The following is a 22124-nucleotide window of genomic DNA, read 5'->3' as shown; positions in this document are numbered from 1 at the left end:
AAGAAAGCCAAGAGAACTCAACTGCCGACCCGAACCGGGCCGCGCGGATTAGCAGTCATCATGGCTTAGAACTAAGGCCCGGCCGGCCCGGCCGCCCGGCCGGGGGGCCCGGCACTGCGCGGCACGCCGCCGCCGGGCCGCCCGGCGGCGGGGGCGGCGCCGCCGGCCGTTGAACCCTGGCAGTGAGCTGCACTGGGCCGGGTGCCACCGTCACGGTCACAGTGCCGCAGGCGGGGGCGCTCTGGAATCATTAGCCGCGCCGGTACTGGCACCCTCAGACGGCCTGAGGGCAAGCTACCCCCGGGGGCCGGCCAGGAGTCGGACGGTCCCCGGAGCGCCGCTGCGTGTCGGATCACCGTGATTCAAGCCGGAGCCGTGCTGAGGGCCAGGGGAAACTTCAGTTCGGAAGGGGTCGCGAGCCGGGCGGCCCGGGCTCAGGCTGCCAGTAGTAGTACAGTGACCGTACGGTAGGCCGCCAAGGGCCTGCCAGCCTGGCAGGCTGGCATCCGACTCGCCGACCGTACTCTCAGCACCTGAGAAAAAGAAGCGGCGACAAGCCTGGCACGTCCCATAACTTCTGTCACGCGGCCCGCGGCCGACATGCCATTCACTGCGGCGTCCGACTGACAGTGAGCTGAACTTCCGAACTCGGAAGCGGCCCGGCGACCCACTGACACGGCGTGGCACTGCCCGGCCCCCGCCGCAGCCGTGACCGCGGCAGGCAAGCCGCAACCCGGTGACCACTGGCACGGAAACAATATGATTTAAGAAAAGACTCAAGTTTTTCAGCAGCCCCCCTACAGACTGCCTATGACCCGCCCTACGACCACAAGCTGTGCCTGGTCCTAGCCTCCTCAGCACCCACCCCTTCGAAAGTTAACAAGGGGCTCGCTACCTCATAGGGTGCTCCCACCGCAAGATCCTTGTCTCGCCCCTGTCATCTGTCACAAGCGTCTACCCCCTGCTTGCCACCCCGACAACAAGTCCTCTGCTTCCTTGCTCCGGTGGGAGCACAGGAGGTGTACTACAAGTACCTCGAGTATGCAGAGAATGACATATCCTGCCTTGGTGTGTCTGAGAAGCGTTACGTGCATGACCAAACCTTCGCACAGATCATCGGATCCTCCAAGACCTCTGGGAATTGCTATCCCTACAAGACCAAGGATAGCGCCGGCAGCGATGTGACATACCATCTCAAAATGTCTTGTGACACCAACACATCAAAGTTTACTTGGCAATCCTACACGTCCGATGCTTGCACGGGAACTCCTGTTGGGACCAACCTCGACTACAGACTTCCTTCTGATGGACTCCGAATGTGTGAGCCATCGAACTTCAACACGTACGGTAGGTATCAAGGATGCGCTACATCAGAGACAGCTGCCAAAGAGGGAGGTTATGTATATAGCGCTGCTCCAAGATCCCTTTCCAGCTGGATTCTCATGTCGGTAATATGTGTAGCTCTTTACGTAGCGCAAGAGAGTATTCATCATTGATGTGGTTGTCGGGATAGACTTGATCCATAAAGAAACTTTCTTCCATAAAGAAACTTTCTTCCTACAAGAGTCTGTGACGTTGCAAGCAAACGTTCGCCTTGATTTCATCCGAACCAGTGTGCAAAACCTTGCAAAGGCTTGATACATCAACGATGATTTCACGAGACCTTTGCTTCATCTCTTTCAGAATTCACGTCAGGAAGTGAGAGCAGGGGGACAACTCTACCTCCGGCATGGAGCAGACTTCAAGTCCGTGACACTTCAAGTCTGTCAAACTTCAAGTCTGTCAAACTTCAAGTCTGTCAAACTTCGAGTCTGTCAAACTTCAAGTGTCAAACGATTGGGTCCGGGTAACTGACACTGAAAATCTGAACCACAGTCTGAACTCTTGACGGACTGACGACCCACCCTGAAGCAAATCTCTGTTATCTGCAACCAAACCTAAGCCAGCATGGGCTTATCCTCGTGGCCATGCCCCGTCGAGCAACGAGGCCCTGGCCCTCACTGACGCCAGGCCAAGATCTGGAGTTTGTTTCATCTGCGTCAACTGAAGCGGCAAGAGAGCTGGTGAGGGGGGGAGGGCGCTTTCGACCTCATGGGGTTTTCCTCTGTCTCTCCTGCCCATATCCTTCGGAACGGAACCACGCACTAAGACCGGCTGCAGCTGCAGCTGCTCCCACTGCCGCTGCTGCAGTGCCCCTGCGCCTGTCTCTGCGCAAGTCTGCGCCTGCCCCAGCAGCTTCTCGAGCGATCATGCCACTTTGTCTTCATCCTGCAAACCCTCCTCGTTCTAATTCGATTGTCAGGGCATCTCTCTTTCGGCATTGAAAACAGCTCGTCGATCGCTTTGCAAGACAACGGTTGTCCCTTTCCCTTTTCTGGTCTCTCCTTCAGTCTGATCGTGTCTTGTCGGAGCTTTCTTGTCCTTTCTTGTCCTTTGCAATTGTGTGGTTTCTGTAACCTGTCTTTCACGCTAAGCTTTATTTTTCAGTCTCACTTTACACCTCACATCACTTTACCTCACCTCATCTCTCCTCTCCCTCCGCTCCTCTCCTCTCCCTCCTCTTCCTCCTCTCCTCTCCCTCCTCCAACACCGTCGGCGTCTACGTCATCCGCGCCCTGCAGTACATGATGGAGGTTCGCTACCTATGGGGCAAGGGCGCCATAGGGCTCAACCATCCACCCATGCGGCCGCAACAGACCGAGGTTATGGCTTGAGGGGCGGTTGAATCTTAGAACAATAAACCATCCCCGACCTTATTCCTGCCCCTACCGATCTCAACATCGAGGATCCACTGCTTCAGCCTATGCAGGCCTGACTTCATCTTCTCATTGCCTGGCTCGCAGGCCTCCGACAGCGTCAGGCTGCTCGTCGAGCGGGTAAGCCCACAAACACCTCGAGCTCACAGGGAAAGAGACATACATGCCGCTCTTCACTTTCGCTCTCCCCTCTGGACACGACGGGTATGCCCGATACGGACGCCTCTCCAGCGGCAATGAAAGTCAGGGCCACACCGATTGCAACAACAACAGACATCCCCAAGACCCAGTTCCGCACAACCCTATACAGCCCGATGCTAACAAAGACGGTGAGTCGGGTAGAGCCTACGTACATGCAGGGGAAGGCGATAGCGTTGCACATCAACACGTGGATCACAAGCAGGTCCAACGAGCCGACAACACGCGACAGCCACTAGGTGAGCCCTCGACGTCCAACCCCAACCACCGCACCACGAGACGGAGCACCGAACCCGACATCACCGACAGAAGGAGCATCCGGGCGATCAAGACTGGTACGAGTGCTGCATCTGCCTCCGACTCTCTCGTGAGGTCCAGCTGGACTTTCTCTTTCACCTCCTCCGAGGCAGACGCCTTCGCCTGCGCCTGCTCGATCGTGTCTCTGCCGCTCCTGAGGTTCTTCAACGCTGACAACGACTTGTCCCACAACTGTGAGGGTGTCAGTGGGAAAAGAGAAAGGGATAAGAGGGCGTAAGGCATCACACCTACACGTACCAGGAAAGCCTCCCACGTAAAAAAGGGCTCCGACCCGCCCGGGTGCAATGCCTCATACCCAGCCCACATGTCTGATACAACCGCAGCGGAATCCCACTTATATCAAGGACCTTCATAAGCGGGTGACGACCGCGCACAAGGCGAAAGACACAGAACAAACGAACCATGTTACAGATCTTCGTAGACTGGTTCGCAGACGACCGCAGCGCCACCAAGACCACGATCAACCTCATATCCGAGGACGGGATAGAGGACAAGACATCAGATATATATCATTATTATCCGGGAAGAAGCCTCTGCTACTCCAGCTCGGCGTTCATATGGCAGGTAATGTTTGAATCATCCATCGTGTACTGGAATATGCACCCTTGGTTCAAACAATCCGGGAGTGTACTTGCAAATATTCTTCGAAGACAAGATGAAATTTTCATGAAGAGGTAAGCAACTAATGATGGATACACCATTGAACAGAATCAACTCTGATTGACCCTTCTTTCACATTAACGTAGGTTGCACGTTGCGCTCAAATGCATGATTTGTGAGAAATTTGTATCCAGCTGTACCTGAAGCGACTTTTCTGTCAAGAAATGTGTTTTCATGTCATCACTCACTTTCAATTCTGCTAGTCTTACGGTCAGGATTCATGCACTTCACTTTTCTATAGAGGCAAGGCTTTGTACTCAACCGTTCAACTATGCATGAAGAGACATTTGCACAAAGGAGTGACTTTACCTGCCCGCATACATGACTGTAGAGTGAGTATCAATAAATGAGATGTTCTTCGAATCAATCCTGCTTTGTTTTGACAGTTCGCAATGCTACCGTGCAACCATAGAGTTCTTGTCTCATGTGGCTCTACAGAGGAGTGCCTTGTTGAACATAGCAAGCACTCGATGATTGTAAACGAATCACAAGCACTGTGAATCAATAAACAGAATCCCACATTCAGGTGATCATATCTTTATTACAAGCGTTTCAATCTGGGTAAAAGCACAACTGACCTCCTTGTAATCCTGACGACGTTCCATCTTTTGCCTGGCGAAGGTGTATCTATGTTAACCAGGAAGCATATGACATGTGGCCACATCATAAATGCTCTACGGCCTGGAATATCAGCATCTTCAAAGTGCTCATGTTTGCTGTGACCGTATTATCTGCTTGGCAGCGGCTCATTGATGAACACAATCTGATACAAGCTCACACCAGTAATATTTACATGATGAATCATTTGATGAAATGGCATAGACCTTGGCCATTTGCAAAATATTTCATCGTTCAAACACATCCTTGAAAATCGGATGAAGAATCCTTCACAAACCACTGGACTTGCTTGTCATCATTCGATAGTGCTGTGAATCATCGTTGCTTCAAGCAATCGAGCAGCTCACTGCTAAAATGCACTGTATTTCTTGCGAACCTATCAGACATCGTCGTGAAGGCATGTTTTCTTGAGCTCACTGGTGACTGTACAGCTTGAGCTCACTGGTGACTGTACAGCTTTTGAACAATCCAGTCACCATCTGAAGACGATTCCCTATCGTCTTGTGTGTAACTTCCATCCATTTACTCCAACTCAGTTTCCCTGTCATGCATCACAGATAGCGTGCCGCACTGCAGTGACGGTCACCCTCAGACAGACTCAGTGATCGTGGCCCCGATTTTTGCTCATCTCTCTTGCAGTCAATATTTGCTCGGCCTTGACCACGAAGGGACGATAGAGGATCTCCAGCTCCTTTGCTAGTCTTTGCAATCGTTCTTCGCCCTGTCTTGACTTCTGCAAACCCAGGATCGTCTCTCCCTGTGGTAGAAGACAAGTCAGCAAAGCAGCGATCTTCAGTCATCTGTGCTCTTTGTGCTCTCACCGCATACATATCAACCTCGAAGTCCTTGAGCCACATGTCGTAGCTTCTGTTCTGGTTCAGGACTTTCATCAGCCGCACGAACGTATCATTGGGGTCCTTCACGCGAGTCTCGTACTCTTCTCTACTTAGCTGTCAGGACATGCGTCAGAGCTCAGGCTTATTCTGCCTATCATATGTCTACTCCTCTATCACAACTCCTTTCCCCTCAACTTCTCCAACTCGGCAACTTCTCCCCCGTCTCACCGGAATCAAGAACGATTTGATGGCCTTCAGGGATCCTTGGCAGTCAAACTCTTGCTGCTGCACTACCCTCACCATCATACAGCTGTCGCCATGCTCCCCGCGGACGCAGATGGGGGTCATCAAATCAAGCGGGCGGCCTGGATGCATGGCAAATGACCAGGTTCCAAACATGACGTAGAAATAATAGTTGAACTCCGTGCTCAGGAGCGGCAGCTCTCTGTTCGCTAGCCTAGCCAGCGCCTCCTCTGCGTGCAGTCCCATCATCTTGCAAACTGAGGACGATAGGTACGCATGCGCCCGCTTCCCTGTCCACGGGTAGACATGCTGAGACATTACTCCGAAGTTTTGCTGCTCATAGAAAGAGCTCTCCAGCTCGATCTCTTGTTTTGAGCACGTCAAATTATCTGTCAGGAGATGTTCTGCAACAGCCTGCGCCTGCTTCTTCGCCGCCATATCTTCCACGATAACCTCCAATGCCTGCAACGCTCGCCTCGTGATGTGTTGCACTTGAGGAGGCAGGCTGACGAAGATGTTCATCATATCTTTCGAGCTGTGCCCGAATTCGAAGTGCCGTGATAGCACGCGATCTGGCCATCCCATTGAGTTCATTCGCTCTCGCATATGGCAAGGCTCTTCAAAGGAAAGGCTCCGAACTCTGAAGTTCAGCGGACGCTCCACCTGTAATCCTTGCAAATGATCCGACCTGTCGGCAGGAAGCATCTCATACACACACAACTGGTGATCATCCGGCTCAACAAACTGCGCAGGGATGAGCTGAAGTTCCTCATCAATGCAGTCCAGTTCCCTGCCGAGCCGTTTGCAGCGAGAGCAAGGCCTCTCCTCATCACACCTCAGCTTTGATCGCTTGCATGCCACACATGCGATGGAACTCCTCTTCCTAGGCCCCCTTGCCACTCTTAGTCTGATGCATTGGTCTGCTAAGTTTGACTGTAGACATCTACACCAACAAACAGCGGTCAGGTTCGAGGATGCAACCCTCCTCCTCCTTCTCCCCCTCCCCTCCTTCTTTGCCGGGAGAAGGACACAAAGGGAAGAGAAGAATGCTCAGAAGTGACCTTGTGCAAGGCTGGAAGTTGTCGCACTTAGCTTTGATGTCCTTGCAGGGCTTGCAAGCCAGCTGCGTCCTCTTCATTTTCACACCTAGAGCAAAGGGGCAGAGTTGGATATTAGGGACTCGCGAGATCGAGGTAGGTAAGTAGCAAAGAGAGCAACTGTGTATGAAAGGGAGAGGATGGGGTGGGGAAGGGGGAAGGAAGCAGAGCAGTAAAGAGGGAGGGAGAGAGGGAGGGGAAGCGGGGTAGGAAAGAGAGAGACATTCACCCAGCTCATTCTATTTTTGTGTCCTTTCTCCACACGTTGTTAATGCAGTTCTCTTCTCTTCTCTACGGGCTTGAAGACCTTTGTCGATGATTTACCTCCATCCTCTCCCTCCTTCCGTGCTCCTCCTCTCCCCGCCCCCCAGCCTCCCCCCTCCTTCCGTCGTCCTCTCCCTGCGAAAGCACAGTCGCAACCCAAGACATTTTGGGCTCAATTTCGTCGCCATTGTGCAGGAAAGTTGTGGCATCCCATATAAATTTCAAATCAAGAAGCAAACTTTTCCAGCTTTGACCTGGAATAGTTCGCTGCCTACCCAAATGCAGAATTTGAAATCTGTCTTCATAAATATTGTATAAAATTTGAAATATCATCAAATTTTCAAAGAATGTGATACATTTTTAAAATTGAAACTCACGCGGAAGTCTTTCCAGGGGGGTAGGGTAATGATAATGAAGGGTAGTTCCCTGTGGGGGTAGTCCTGATGTATGACACAGGAAGATGGGGGCAGTTATGAAACCAGAACCTCACTTAAGAGAATAGAGACCATGGGGTAGACCCAAGGTACAAATGTCTCTGATCGATGGGGTAGGGGTGAAAAGGTAGGGTAGGGGTGAGGGGTGCTTTTGAGGGAAAAGCGATGGCAGAGAAACAACCTCTGAGCAAGGAGTAGGAAGCAAGCAACAAGGGAAGAGGACGAGGACGAGGACGAGGACGAGGACGAGGAAGGATGAAAAAGATAACGAAGACGATGATGCTGATGCTGATGCTGATGCTGATGCTGATGCTGATGCTGATGCTGATGCTGATGCTGATGGGGGGAGGGGGGATGAAGTGGTGGAGGAGATGGAGGAGACGTCCAGATGAGGAGGATGGGGAGATTCGCGGGGGACAGGAGGAAGAAGAACGGTGTTGAAGAATATGACTGAAATTAGGGAAGCTTTTTCAGAAGAGAAGGAAGTGCAGACTAGAATTCTAGTACATGAAGGAAGATATGTTGGAGTATAAATTAGGAGGGTCAACAACGAGAAAGAGAGCGCTTCTGCAATTTCTTCCTGATCATGATATCAAGGCAGCAGCTAGCAGCTCGAAATTAGTTCCTTCACAGAGTTTGTACATTTGTGCTTCATTAGCTTTTTAAATGATTGAGTAAGTGGTTGTTATCAAGGATTGTTGACGAATTCATTTGACAGATTTTTTTATCGTTCCTGGTACAGGGTTTGCCTTCCACCAGTAGACCCCTGTAGGAAGGGAGAATTCATCAGGTATGCCGTCAGACGAAAGCGCTTCTGAGAGGGAGGATGAAGAGAATCAAGGGGACTCTGGACAGTATGATGACGACGATGACGATAATGATCAAGGCAATGACAGCGACGAGCGGGAGCAGAAACCAATTCGTAAAAGGTCAAAAGGCAAGGGCAGAACTGGTGCCAGGAGGTACATTGATGATGCAGCTGAGGAGGAAGATGATGATGGTGGAGTCAAAGCATACGATGATGAGGATGATGAGGACGACGATGAACTAGATGACAACGACGGGAAGTCCAAAGGAGCGTTTATCGTCGATGACGACGAAGAGGAGGAACGCCCGCGAGAGAGGATCCGCATCTCTGAGTCTGAGAAAAAGGCAACGAGGGATGACCTCGAACTTGTGAGGGAGAATCTCAACCTTGATGCGGAGATCGATCATGCGGATGTTGCCGATGACAGCGATCAAGATGATGAGGGTGGAGATGACGAGCCGGCGAGAAAGCGCATCAAGCGTGCCCAGACCTCTTGGAAGGACCAGCGGGAGTATGATGAGAGGCCAGGCAGATCTCACAGCTACGATGGTGAGATGTTTCTGTCAGGAATTCATACAGCATACTGACGAAATACTAGATGACGAATCTGATGACTCGATGGGTGATTTCATCGAAGACGATGAACCTGAGTATTGATGTCTTGTTCAATCTTGGTTTGCGTTTGACATCGGATCGTGGCAGGGAGCTAGGGGCAGGTGTTGGCAAGAGGAGAAGAAAGGGGCCCCGATCGTCCGTCAACGACAACGAGCTAGAGAAGATCGATAGAGCCGTTGACCTGTTCGGGGATGATGAGTACGACGACGAGTACGACGAAGAATCGAAGGCGGCAGATGAGAAAGAGGAAGGCCCGAGTTTTGAAAAGCTCTACGAGCCACACTTGATCAAGGAGTACTTCCTCAGCAAAGAAGATGATGAAATCCGGAAAACAGATGCTCCAGAGCGCCTACAAATCGATTTGAAGAAGAGAGGGCCAACCCCGACATTGGAGGAGGTGAAGGACGAGGCTGAATGGATTGTCAAGCAGCATGCCAAGGATATTAAATTCATCGACTGGAAGTATCTGGAGGAGTTTGGAGATGACATGGTGGAGGTGCCTATTCCCATCGAAGAGCAAGACGACGAGCAGCAGCAGCAGGTTATGAAGGTCACACGTTCTGAACGCGCGAGGGACCTCAGGGCGAGGTTGGTGTCGAAAATAACAAACGTGATCTGTTTCTTCCGTGGAGTTGAGAAGGAGGACATCCATCATACGGCCTCACACTTCTTCGAGGGAATCCCCAAATGGTGGGAAACGTCCACCGAGGATGTTGAACAACCTGCCATGCCTGAGTCGATCATTTTCGATATTCCTTTCATCGCCCATTACCGCAAGGAGTACTGGAAGCCTGAGTTGCGGGCAGAGGACCTCTGGACCATCTACGATCTAGATGCGCGTTACTGCTTCCTGAAGCAGAGGAAGGAACAACTAAAGTTGAACCTTGAGGCGGCAAACGACACGGCATCGCTCAACGTCCTGCAGAAAGCATTTTCGATGGAGGAACTCAGCGACGTCAAGGCGTTCATGGAGCTGAGGAACTCTGAAGCTGAAGAGGAGCAAGTAGAGCAAAAAGGTTTCAAGCGCCCAGTCAAGTACTCGAGGTACAGAGTTTGCAAGAAGGCTGGAATCACTAAGATCCTTGAGCGCTTTGTGCTGAACCCGGTGAAACTTGCGGAGAACCTTGCTGGGTATAAGGTCCACACCCCGCCAGACCCTGCTGAGGGCCCAGTGGAATTCCTGATTGACTACGTGGAGGATGCGAGGGAGTATGGCTTACAGGACGTGAATGCGTTGCTGTCAGCCATCCGGTTCAGTGCCGCAAAGGAGATTGCCGCTGACCCGGTGATCCGCCGCTACGTGCGGGAAGAGTTCTTCCTGCGGTCCGCAACGGTCACTTGCTCCGAGACGAAGCAGGGAGAGGATTCTGGGGAGACCATTCACCACGAGTTCCGCAACTACAGACAGGTTCGTCAACAAGTGCCTCAGTCTGCTGTTTGACGTGAAAGCGACTTTGAGTTGATTTCGCAGGTTCCCGACCGAGACATCGGCGACGAAGACTTCCTGACGATCATGAAGTGCCGGAGCGAGAAGTATCTCAACGTTGAGATAAGGATGGACCCAAGAAGCCACGATCGCCTGCTCGATGAACTGATCCGCTGCTACAAGAGCGACGAGCAGAACTCTTGCTCGGAAGAATGGAACGACTTGAGGGTAGGCATCCTGAAGGAGGCATTGGAGACCAACCTGTACCCGACCATGGAGAGGATGCTGGTGGAAGTTCGTCAGAGGAAGGCCAAGGACCGAGTGGGAAAGCAGATGCAGATGGAGTTGGAGAACCAACTTCGGGTTCCCCCCTACGTCTACCGCTCCGTGGATGGGACCCCCGAGACGCCCAAGAACATCATGGCGCTGTGCTATGCTGAGCCGTCGGAGATCGTGGTGATCAATCAGCAGGGGGAGGTTGTGAGCTACAAGTCGATCAACCTGAGTGTCCCCTTCAGCGGAAACCACATCAACGCAGCGTTCAAGGACAACGAGGCCCACCAGCTCATGTCTTTCCTCGACGAGCAACGACCTGATGTGATTGTGATCGGCTCTGGAGGAGGGCTCAAGTGCAGGACCCTCAAGGCCCAGTTCGAGCGGCTCGTCTCAGCGTGCGAGTCGGAGGGGATCCTTCATCGCACCATCGACGTTCTCCTTAGCGAGCAGTCGGTGGCGTATAAGTACTCGCACTCGCCCAGGAGCATGCAGGAGTTTCCTCGCTACCCGCCCACACGCCTCATGGCCGTGTCGCTTGCTCGAAAGCTCCAGGATCCTCTTCGTGAGCTGTCGGGGTTGTGCATCGGCTTGTCTGAGGACATCCTGTCGCTCAACCTGCACCAGCTGCAGGGGATGCTGGACAAGCATGAGAGGGTCAAGTTCACGCAAAGAGCCTTCATCAATGTTGTCAACGACGTTGGGGTCGATATCAACCTTGCTGCTGACAAGCAGATCATCTTCGGCAACACGTTGCAGTTCGTCGCTGGGCTGGGCCCCAGGAAGGCGCAGGAGCTGCTGAGAATCATCAGCCAGTACGGTTGTGTGCAGGTTGGTGGGAGGAGCTGCGAATGTGCGGGGAGTGACGAGCTGGCAGTATCGCAATGCGCTGCTGGAGGACAGGAACGTCCGCACAGTTTTCAAGGAAGTCACTTTCTACAACGCCTCCGCGTTCATGAAGATAACCAAGAACACTTCCATGTGGATGGACGACCTTGAGGTCATGTTGACTCGACCTAGACCTCCCCCCTTCCTCTTTCCTCCCTCCCTCCTGCCCCTCCGCCTTCCTACACCGGCATCATCCACTTTCCATCCTCAGCCTCTTCTTATTCGATGGCTCGTTGCTCGACCGCCCACCTGCTTTCTCTGCTCCTCACTGCTCGTTCCCTCGTCCACTCCTCTCCCTCCACCGCTCTTGTGTCAACTGAAGGGCAGAGCAGGTGGGGCAGTACAAGGACCACGAGGAGAACCAGGCGAAGTGGAATGAGCAGGGAGGAGGACCGCTCGAGACTACTAGGATACACCCTGAGTCGTACAGGTTCGCCAGGAAGATGGTGGGTAGTCGAGCCCCCGCTCAGCTCCCTCTCACCGACCATGGCAGATTTCAGACGCGCTGGAGGAGGAGGACGACTGGAACCTTCTGGTCCGCGCGCTCCATCCGGACAAAGAGCTGCATCGGTCTTTTCTCCGTCCCCTTTGCAGCGGTGGATGCTGACGAGGGTGCAGGCAAATCTCGGAGGCGCTGTGGGAGCAGGACCTCGAGAGCTACGGAAAGATCATCTACCAGTCGACAGGAGAGAGGAAGACGGAGACTCTTCAGGACATTCGAACTGAGATCTTGAATCCCTTTCATGACAGCCGGAAACTAGAGGTGTTCCTCTCAACACTGCCCCACCTTCCTCCTCGTCCTGTCTTCTCCTCCCGCCTCCCTCCCCCTCCTCTCTCATCTTCCATGCCCCTTACATCCTTGCTTGTTGCCCTCTACCGCCACCTTCACTCCATTCACTCCAATTTGCTCTCTTGTGCTGCTCCATAGGGCTCAACCCCCCCCCTTCTTCCCCACTCTCTTCCCTCCCCTCCCCTCCCCTTCCATGCTCTCAGTCCAGTTCTGCTCACCTACGTGCCAGCAACTCGACGATGGGCTGTTGCCATGGGAGCTGGACAAGCGAAGCGAGTTCAACCTGCTGACGGGGGAGAGCGACAGGGTGAAGCCGGACGGGTCTAAAGTCTCGACGCTCAAAGACAAAGTCGTTCACGTTCGCGTCGCCAAGCTCGTCCGCCCGCACTCGCGCAGTGAAGACCCCGACGCCCCTCCCCTCCCTCCCTACAAGGTCTGTAGCTGCTCGGATGCAAGTGGGAGGTGGCGGGGGATGGAGTGGAGAGGGGAAGGACCCAACAGGGAACAGGAATGGGAAGAGGGAAGGAGGAGAGGGGAATGGGGAGGGGAGGATGAGACAAAAGAGGGGATGCTGATCGAGAGCAGATCATCTGTAAGCTCGAAAACGGGCTCATCGGCGTGTTGGACGAAATGAATTTCGGGGATACGGATGCTGACAAGCGAACACTCCAGAGCGTAAGAAGAGAGGGGGGGGGGAGGTAGGCAGAGGGGGCTGTGCTGACTACTTGACCTGCAGAAGGTGAAGGAGAATGACATTCTTAGCTGTATGATTGTGGACGTGAAGTATGAAGAGTTCTCGGTAGACTTGGTGAGTTGCGAGGAGTCTGGAGGGAGGAAGCTGAGGAGTCGCAGACGGCCAGGGAGTCGCTGATACGAAAAGTCGAGAAAGTCATGAAGAAGGAGGTCAAGGGCAAGAAGGTACGTGTGCTGCGTTTGCAACCTGCTCTTCGTGAGAGGCCCCCCGATGCGATGGAGGGCAGGGGCAGGGGCAGGGGCAGGGACAGGGACAGGGGAAGCGGCAGGGGCAGGGGCAGGGGAAGGGGAACGGGCTGCAGCGGGAGGGTTGGCGGGGTTGAGTATGACGGTGGAAGCTAGGAGGAAGGAGGAAGGAGGCAGCAGAATAGAATGGAGGAGGATGTGTGGGGTGAGGGGGTGGAAAGCAAGGAAGACTTTGCAGGCAGCCTGACGAGAAGCTGTTGGTCAGGCCGGTCAGATCCGTACGAGGCTGATTGATCACCCGAGCTTCTCCAACGTGCCGAGGATGAAGGCCCGTCGACTCCTTGAGGTTGGAGAGAAAATGGAGGGAGAGGAGAAGGACGAGGCCCGGCTAATCTTGACCGTAGGAGAGAGAAGCTGGAGAGTTTATCATCCGACCTTCGAGTCAAGGTACCGAACTGTTTCCCCTCCCCTCCATTGTCTTCCCTCCCCCCTCTCCTGCTTTCTTGGCGTTGCATCCTTTATCTTCCTCGTTTTCTCGGTTGTCTCTACCTCCTTCCATTCCTCTCTTCGATCCATCGCCTTTCCTCTCCTTTCTATGTATCTTTCTTTTCCTCTCCTCTTCTTTCTTCGTGCTCTCCCCCACCATCTCCTTGATGATACGCTCGCTCAGGGTTGGACACGTTGTCTGTCACTCGGAAAGTTTGCGATGCTCCGATCGGCGACGATGGCGCTATCATGCCCGTATACCAGGAGGTGCAGATAAAGATGTTCGAGCAGGTATGAGAATCTCGTCTTCTCCTCCCTCTCCCTCTCCCTCTCCCTCTCCCTCTCCCTCTCCATCCTTTTCTCCCCTCTATCACTCCTCCCTCTATCTGTCATGCCTCGTCCGTATCTCCCTCCCTCCCTCCCTCCCTCCCTCCCTCCCTCCCTCCCTCTCGCTCTTTCTGCTTTTTATCAAGTCTTCTGCTGACCGAGACGTTCCTCTCAGCCGAGTCCGTATGAGTTGGGCAAGCGACTGCAGGTAGAGGTGGAGGCGATCCGGTCGTTGAGTGACGGTGCCACAAGATTGAGAACAGAAGTTTCGAGAACCTTGACGAGCTGATCATCGGGTAACCCTTCTTTGCTGACGTCACCTCCCGCTTGCTCACTCCCAATCTCTTCTCCTTCCCTTCTCTTCCCTCCCGCCTCCCTCCCTCCCCTTCCCTGCCTCATTCCTCTTTCTGTCAGCTACATCGAAGTTCTCGGCTCCCATGAAGCCAAGATGATCGAGCACGCGAAGTTCTGTAACGGTGAAGCAGCCGTTGTTGCAGCTCCCCAACCCTCACTGGTCTACAGCCTCCGCCCCTGAAATCCGGAACAAGCTCATCGAACAGAAGCAGGCAAGCGCTGCTCCTCCCTCCTCTCTCCTCCCTCCTCGCTGCTCCCTCCTTCTGCCCTTGCCTCCCCCTCCCCTTCTGGTGACTCATTCGGTGACCGTTCCAACGACAGATGAACGCAAGGGGAACACCTTACTTGATTGGGATCAACCCGGACATGCAGGTAGGGGAGAGGAAGGGCAGGAACAGTAAAGGAAGGGGTGGGGAAGAGGAGGAGAGATGAGGGGGCGAAGCAACAAAAGGAAAAAGAAAAGGAGGGAGGAAGGAGGGGCAACGATTAGGAGGATCGCTGATGCTTCTTAGGGGGGCTTCATGCTCTTCTGGTTGCCCGGCACCAAGACCGTGCAGGTGGGGGAAAGGAGAAGAGACGGGAGGAGCTGATTCACGTGCAGGAGGAGCGAATTACAACAGTTGTTGATGGATTCCGTTTCCGCCAAAAGGTTTCACAAGCTTCATCCTCCTCCTCGCCCTCTCTTGATCCCCCTTTACCTCCCTGGTTTTCCTCCCTTCCTCCCCGCCGTCCTCTCCTCTCTCCTTTCCTTGTTCTTCCTCCAACAGGCTGTCAGATCTTCAAGTCGCCTGATCACGTCATCAACCACTTCAAGCAAAACCCCATGGAGCTCTTGAATCGTTCCCGCGGCCCTCAAGGTACGCCAATGCTCCTCTCTCCCCCGATCTTGCCCCTCGCCCGATCTCCTCTCTCCCCCGATCCTGATCCAGCTGCTTTCTTGTCTCTTCTTCGCATGCTGACCGTCTCGTCAGCTCCCTACGCGCAGCCGCAGAGCACCTGGGGCGCTCCTGGGGGTCAGTGGCCCTCCAACGGCAGCACCTGGGGAGCGCCTGGAGCTCCGAGGATGCCCTCTCAGTCTCAGGCAGGAGGCACGTGGGGCCAAAGGCCAGGAGGCGACTGGGGCAGTCAAGGGATGGGCGGACAGGGGAGGATGCCGCCGCCAAGTCAGGGGTGGAACCAACGACATTGAGCAGGGCTTGCTGCTTCGTCTATTATGATGCTCTTCTTGTGTAAATTCGTTGGTAAAGACGCGCGTCCTACTGCCTTTTCTCACATGGCGCTCTTCTCGTGTTTGGTCTCCGACACAGACCAAGTGGGAGTCATGAACTGACCGCGATGGTCCTTCCCTGCTAGAGTCTCGAAGGTGTCGACCTGAGCCAGACGTCAGTTGCGCTCAAGTCACGATCGTGACCAACCTGAATGATCTCGTCTCGCAGCTTGTCTGCCTCGGCCAGCACCTTTGATTCCTCGGCAGTCGCCTGTCGGTGCGCGTGAGCATGAGGACTTGAGCTCCTTGTCGTACCTCTCGCTTCTCACGCCGGATAGTTCGAGCGATCTCGTCAGCAGAGATGCAGATGTTGAAAGCGTGTGCGATCTGATGAACTCGATCTCCTGGGCTCTTGGAGATGAAGACATTCTCTGTCATGAGGCTTCGGACCTGCACGTCTGTCAAGCTCAAAGCACCCGACGAGCGTTTCAGGGCTGCACCTCTGTCGGAGTGGTGATGAGGTTTGACACTTTCTTTCGTAGCGAATCCTTCGCGACAAAATACTCTCTTCCTCGAGGGAAAGTGACCAACCTCATACCAAGACCAACGAGAGGAACGGGAAAATTGTCAAACAGACCAAACATAGACTCCTGAATCTTGTGACAAACGTCTGCCATCGCGTAGTCCAACAACACTGCCAAATCCTTGACGTTGCGATTATTCTGGTAGAACCAGAGGCAAGCGTATCCAATGTAGAGGTTTCCCAAGATATCAGCGTATCGGCCAGACACAAACTCAGCAGTCTTGAGGCCTCCTCCCAGTATCATTCCAACATCGGACAAGAACGCAAAGCAGGCAGTCAATCGGTGCAACTGAGCACAATAAGTGTTAGGATGGTGATGACAACCAAGTGAGCATTCAGATAACAATGACAAGCTATGCGAGTATTCAGATAACAATGACAAGCTATGCGAGTATTCAGATAACAATGACAAGCTATGCGAGTATTCAGATAACAATGACAAGCTATGCGAGAATCAGATAACAATGACAAGCTATGCGAGTATTCAGATAACAATGACAAGCTATGCGAGTATTCAGATAACAATGACAAGCTATGCGAGTATTCAGATAACAATGACAAGCTATGCGAGTATTCAGATAACAATGACAAGCTATGCGAGAATCAGATAACAATAACAAGCTCACCTGTGCTTCATGGTAACCAACAATGTTCCCCCCCTTGGGCTGAAGCTGCACAGACAATCCTCGAGACACGGATCGCCCCAAGTTGGTGAAAGCGTGCTTGAAGACCAGCGTGAGCTCGCGGTTGAAGCCTTGCAAGTCGTTGCCCTTCTGGATGGTCTGGATGAGGTCGAGGAGATGAGGGTGCGAGCGATTCAGTCCTTGACCGAAGATGATCAGTGAGCGCGTGAGCGTGTTGGCTCCCTCTACGGTGATGCCGATAGGAATCGCTTGATAGCCACTCGCCAGGTAGTTGGAGGGACCTTTGATGATACCAGCACCACCGATGATGTCCATGGCCTCGTTGATTGACTCCCTTCCTTTCTCGGTGCATTGCTGCTTCATGATAGCTGAGAGCACAGGTGGTTTCTGACCTGTCGCTAGGATAGCGTTGAAGAGATGCTGAGCAGCGATAGATTGATAACTGTTTCTCGCGATCACGGCAAGCTTCTCCTGGACACCTTCCATGTCGGCAATGGGAACTTTGAATTGTTTGCGGATGCGGGCATACCCTCCAACCTGACAAAGTGCATGAGATTCGTGCAAAGAAATTTTAAACTTACGGCAAGAGTAGAGAGTTTCATTCCAGCTATCGAGCCTGCTGGGAGCGAAATTCCTCGTCCTTCACCAAGACACTCAACAAGCATGTTCCACCCGTAACCTGGAATTTACGAATCAGACTAATCAACGACTATCATCAAGGTTGTAAACCTGCTCGCTCTTCTCCGCCAATAATGCATGACATGGGTATGAAAACGTTCTGGCCTTGCACTGTTCCGTTCATGAAAGGCGTTCCCAGCGGGTCATGGCGATTTCCTGTCTTCAGGCCTTGAATACCACTGGGAGCGAACTGATTCGGAGAAGTAGGAAGCAGAGCTACTGTAATGCCCTCCTTTCCTTTGGTGAGCAGCTTTGATGGGTCCTTCAGCTTAAAGGCGAGACCAACCAAGGTAGCGACAGGCGCGAGAGTGATGTACCGTTTGGAGAAGTTAACTCTCATTCCCAATACTCCATCCTCCATCACAACTACCCCCTCGTCGACCATAGATCCTGCTGCATCCGAACCATTGGGTGCTCCCGTCAGGCCAAAGCATGGAATGTCAATTCCATTGGCGAGGCGAGGCAAGTAGTGGTTCTTCTGCTCTTCTGTTCCGTAATGATACAAGAGTTCACCAGGACCGAGTGAGTTAGGGACCATGACGGTCACAGCTGCTGCCCCGTTGCGTCCGGCAATCTTTTCAACTACGAGAGCATGCCCATGGCCACTGAAACCCAGACCACCATACTTCTTTGGAATGATCATACCCATGAATCGTTTCTCGCGTATAAACTGCCAAACATTCGGAGGAAGGTTCTGATCGACATCGATCTGATGATTGTTCAGCATCTCACACAGCTGTTCAGTCTCATTCTTCAAAAATGCCTCTTCTTCGGGCGTCAGCTTCAGGCTATACTTTTCTAGCAGATGCTTGCTTGATGTGTCGCCCTTGAAAAGTTCGCCATCAAAGCTGACGCTTCCGGAGTTCAATGCAGCAGCCTCCGTCTCTGATATCTTAGGCATGACCTTCTTAGCTAAACCATATGCTGCATTGAAGAACGTTCGCCTTGCAACATTCCGAGAGACTCCTCGGAGCATTTTTTGGGATACCTGGTCGCAAGGTAAGAACAGACATGGTCAAATTAACATGAGCCAAACTAACCTGTGCGACGCGCATTGCTGATCAAAGTTTCGATAGTAAAGACCTGAGTTCGACGTCAAGGACTAGGATTGTCCATCTAGCTATGCTCTCCTCCCTCCCTCGGTCCCTTGGCCCCGCCCCCCCCGCCCCCCCCGCCCCCCCCACTCCGCCCACTTCTTCTCCCCTCTCCTGACTCCTGGATAGCTACTGTGGCTCATCTCAATGTCACGATCCCTCCCCGAGGATCCTACTTGCTCTTTGCCTTGCTCGTTTCCTCATCTCTCCTCTCGTTTTGTCTTTCTTTTCAGAACTGATGGCCAGTTCAATTTCTGACGCCTCTTGACCAGCATATCTCCGTCTGTCCGGTCTGGCTTCGTCTTTATCATCGTCTCATCTCCTCCTGCTCCTGCTCCTGCTCCTGCTCCTGCTCCTGCTCCTGCTCCTGCTCCTGCTCCTGCTCGTCGTCGTCGCCGTCGTCGCCGTCGTCTCTCATTGTCCCTACTTGTTTCTTTCTCCGCCATCATTTGTTGCGCCGTTTGCGATGCGACCCCCAGAGGTTTTACAGTAGTAAATCCCTACTAAGTCATTTGTACCACATTTGTACCAGGAGGCCGGAATACCTAAAATATCTGGTACAACTTTTGGGTATATGAACTATGAATGTACCGTACTCTTCGCTTTACGGTACCGCAGTATGAGCAAACGTTGAATGCGGGGCGGCGGGGCGCCACTGGTCACCGTTAACTTAACTTTGAGTAAACAGGTCGGCGTGTGCGCGGCCGCGGCGGCCGGGCCGGGGGCCGGGCCCAAGGCCGGCCAGTGGCATCAGACTCAGAGTCATCCCGATTCATCATGCCGCACTGCATTTGGCAGTTATTTTATGATGTTCTCGGCGTAAAAGGATGAAAAGTTGCAACTTCAGTTAAAAAGAAAAGACTAGTATACCTCAAGTCACAGACTTGAAAAACTGAGTTTCGGACGGCGCCGGCCGGCGGAGGAACTGAAAGTTTAATTGATGCGACTGCGACTGTGTTATTACTGTAGTACTTTTCGGAAGCTGCCCAAGCCTTTACTCAACGTGACAGTGATTGACTAGTTTGGGATCAAAGGACTCAGTAGTTTAGTTTAGTTTGGATCAGGTTAGCGGATCACTTACAAGTCGGTCTGAACTGAGAATAAAAACCTAGCTCGGTCTGGGGGCAGTCGACTCCGTCAAATCAAGTTTCAACCCATCAGCTCAAATTTCTTTTTCAAATTTGAATTTATCAGGAAACAATCACCATAGTTCCCATGCACCAGCAGTATTTCGAGACCCTGAAATTCTTTTAAGTATCAGTGACGCATTCTCAATTGGCAAGAATAATAATATTTAAGTTTTAAAACATTGTGGAGCTGTCAAGTAATGTTCAAATATTAACTCTTATTTCCAACTTTTATAGAAGAAAGTTCGCAACAATTTATTACTTTGTTTATATTCATGTAAAATATCGAGCCAATATCTATAAATATTTATAGAGGAGATTGCAAACGAGATACCGCTAGATCTCCCGGGGTGGATCTCCGGCTCTCACGATGGGGGTGGGGTAATCGGACGAAAGGGTTAGGGGTACATAATTGTGACATTGAAAGGGGTGGTGGACCACAGACCTACAAAACTACCCTCTTAATGATCGCAGATTTATGGGTAAAAAGGGGGTACTTAAAGGTCATGACGGTACATTTCTGCATGGTAGGTTTTAGAAGGGGTGGGTAGGTGGGTGGGTGGGTGGGTGTGTGGGTGTCGGAAGCAATGAAATGTCGAAAACAACACCAGCGCTAAGGACGTGTGGGTGCGATGGTGCGAGAAGGAGAAGGAAAGGGAAGCAGGAAGAAGAGAGAAGAGACCAATCCAAAATCATACGAGGATTTGTATCAAGCATGCACGCAGAAGAATGTACGCCTGGTGTTTTGATTTGAAATGTTGGGAGTCGATTTTTCGTGAATCGGGTACAGGAGAGGTAGAATAATGACTGTGAGTGAGGGAAACATCTGAGACGAGATAAAACAATCAAATCTCACGTCTTGAACTCGAAAATATGATGTCTTGAAGGCGAGGAGTAGTAATAGGTAAGACCTACTCTTGGGATCCTGTAGACACGAAAATTTCGCAATTGAGATCACGGGTGTTCGCATTGCTTCAGATGAAATGCGTGATTGACTGACAAGTTGTTTTGCTTAGATTGCAATCATTTCGAATTTTGTTCAATCGCAAAAGTAAAGGTGGGGGCATGGGAGTGAAAACCCCCCTCAAGCACAGACCGAACCAATCCTGGCAAACATCTGCGGTACATTCGATGTTAAGATCACAACGAAGCATGTGAAAGAAACAAATCTTGTCATTCTCTGTCAAATTCCATTATTATGTCACAAGGTAAGGAGGGCAGGAAACACAGGCGATGTGTGCCAAGCGGTTCGCCTCGTCAAGAGTTTCTGAGGATAGAAGAATTGAATGGCCCTGCCATCGGAGGCGCACAGAGCGGCGACAATAAGAAGCAGAAGCTGCAGGAGGAGCAGGAGGAGGAGCTGTATCCATCTCCTCTCACTCCCTATCACTTCACTCTGATCCTCCAGGTCCTTGAGCTTTCAACCTCTCGAGTCTTACTGTGTTGCAGGAGCTTCCTACTGGGGCTCGTCTAGCGCTTCAGACTTGTCTATCCTCGTGGAGGGTGAGGATGCTGACTTGCGGTCGAAATCTTGACCGCCTGCGTGTTCAGAGCAACAACTTCTCCACGGATGACTTCATCTCCTTCATCAAGTGCTACACGTGTTACAGGTACCTGTAACCTCTCGCCTCCTCCCTCCTCCTCATCTCACTCTTCATGCCCAGCAAAACTCTCGGGCAGCTCTTTGAGACACGAGGCGCGTCCTCGTCACATGGAGGAGGCGCCAGGAGCTCTCAGTCGCGCGATCAGTCGGCAAACAACGACCCGGGGTACGAGGACCCAAACTCGCGGGTAACGCGTGCATGGTACGTTGCTTGTCCGGTCTTGATTGCTCGCAGCCACCTGCCCCGGCCCAGCAGATCTCAACGGAAGAGCTGCAGCGAAACCTCCGACGGAGACAAGTGAGGAACAGCTCCAATGAGCTCCACTGAAGAGCATGGCAGGAGGCGCTGAAGCGAAGATTCTGGGGGATGGATGGGCCTGACACGAGGAAGCTCGGTGGGAGCTACAAGCATCTTGAGTGCTCAGATGACGATGAGTGAGACAGGCCGCTACCTCGCAATGTCGCTCAAAACCCTTCAGCTTCAACTTCCTCTTGACGGCCTCCACAAGCTGAAAGCTGTATGCTTCGATCCTTTTTCTCTTCCTCCTCCTCCTCTCTCCTCCATCCCCCCCCCCCCCCCCCATGCTGCTGTGTTTCTCATTTGCCTTCCTCCTGCCTTCTTGGTTGCCTGATCACATCGCAGTCGCTCGTCTCTCCGCTTCCCCCCCCCCCCGAGCACCTCTACCCTGGGATGAACAACTTCCGGCTGCCCTTCCTGCCGCCCCTGGACTTCGCCATGTCCTACCCGAGGGCCATGCACCTCTTTGCGACCAACGCCTCCTGGAACCAATAGGAAAAAAAAGTGGGGGCTCATGTGAAATTCTCCTTGTTCCCGCTTATTTTCCCCTTGGAAATCTC

The 22124-nt window shown here is 52.6% G+C and overlaps 5 protein-coding genes across 5 annotated transcripts in view; 2 read left to right on the top strand and 3 right to left on the bottom strand.

Moving 5' to 3' along the window:
- Window positions 1-2825: 2825 nt before the first annotated feature.
- GUITHDRAFT_117738 (hypothetical protein) lies at window positions 2826-3578 on the bottom strand (the record flags this gene model as incomplete). Its single annotated transcript, XM_005822992.1, has 4 exons — window positions 2826-2947; window positions 3012-3189; window positions 3243-3443; window positions 3510-3578. 4 exons carry the CDS (start codon window positions 3576-3578, stop codon window positions 2826-2828), a joined length of 570 nt encoding a protein of 189 aa, XP_005823049.1.
- Window positions 3579-5148: 1570 nt separating this feature from the next.
- GUITHDRAFT_146011 (hypothetical protein) lies at window positions 5149-6767 on the bottom strand (the record flags this gene model as incomplete). The annotated part of the gene is made up of 5 exons (XM_005822991.1): window positions 5149-5307; window positions 5372-5492; window positions 6318-6419; window positions 6465-6572; window positions 6691-6767. 5 exons carry the CDS (start codon window positions 6765-6767, stop codon window positions 5149-5151), a joined length of 567 nt encoding a protein of 188 aa, XP_005823048.1.
- Window positions 6768-8216: 1449 nt separating this feature from the next.
- GUITHDRAFT_117736 (hypothetical protein) lies at window positions 8217-14511 on the top strand (the record flags this gene model as incomplete). The annotated part of the gene is made up of 18 exons (XM_005822990.1): window positions 8217-8781; window positions 8831-8882; window positions 8935-10255; window positions 10319-11377; window positions 11424-11546; window positions 11767-11880; window positions 11928-12004; window positions 12053-12197; window positions 12454-12657; window positions 12810-12899; window positions 12961-13032; window positions 13077-13142; window positions 13429-13509; window positions 13568-13610; window positions 13834-13940; window positions 14152-14184; window positions 14229-14272; window positions 14391-14511. 18 exons carry the CDS (start codon window positions 8217-8219, stop codon window positions 14509-14511), a joined length of 4317 nt encoding a protein of 1438 aa, XP_005823047.1.
- A 1006-nt stretch (window positions 14512-15517) lies between these two features.
- GUITHDRAFT_90066 (hypothetical protein) lies at window positions 15518-18418 on the bottom strand (the record flags this gene model as incomplete). The annotated part of the gene is made up of 7 exons (XM_005822989.1): window positions 15518-15701; window positions 15746-15808; window positions 15853-15987; window positions 16038-16409; window positions 16747-17301; window positions 17346-17443; window positions 17494-18418. 7 exons carry the CDS (start codon window positions 18416-18418, stop codon window positions 15600-15602), a joined length of 2250 nt encoding a protein of 749 aa, XP_005823046.1. The 3' UTR covers window positions 15518-15599.
- A 2443-nt stretch (window positions 18419-20861) lies between these two features.
- GUITHDRAFT_146008 (hypothetical protein) overlaps window positions 20862-22124 on the top strand; it is a gene marked incomplete at both ends in the record, with an annotated part of 5583 nt that continues 4320 nt past the window's right edge. The window contains 6 exons of the mRNA XM_005822988.1: window positions 20862-21071; window positions 21113-21273; window positions 21328-21454; window positions 21502-21564; window positions 21607-21661; window positions 21711-21784. Of these exons, the coding sequence (XP_005823045.1) occupies window positions 20862-21071; window positions 21113-21273; window positions 21328-21454; window positions 21502-21564; window positions 21607-21661; window positions 21711-21784 (690 nt within the window). The remainder of the gene's footprint in view (window positions 21072-21112; window positions 21274-21327; window positions 21455-21501; window positions 21565-21606; window positions 21662-21710; window positions 21785-22124) is intronic.

Source organism: Guillardia theta (assembly GCF_000315625.1).
Source record: "Guillardia theta CCMP2712 unplaced genomic scaffold GUITHscaffold_115, whole genome shotgun sequence".
NCBI lineage: Eukaryota > Cryptophyceae > Pyrenomonadales > Geminigeraceae > Guillardia > Guillardia theta.
Note: the sequence above shows the minus strand (reverse complement) of the source record. Positions and strands in the feature narration are given on the sequence as shown.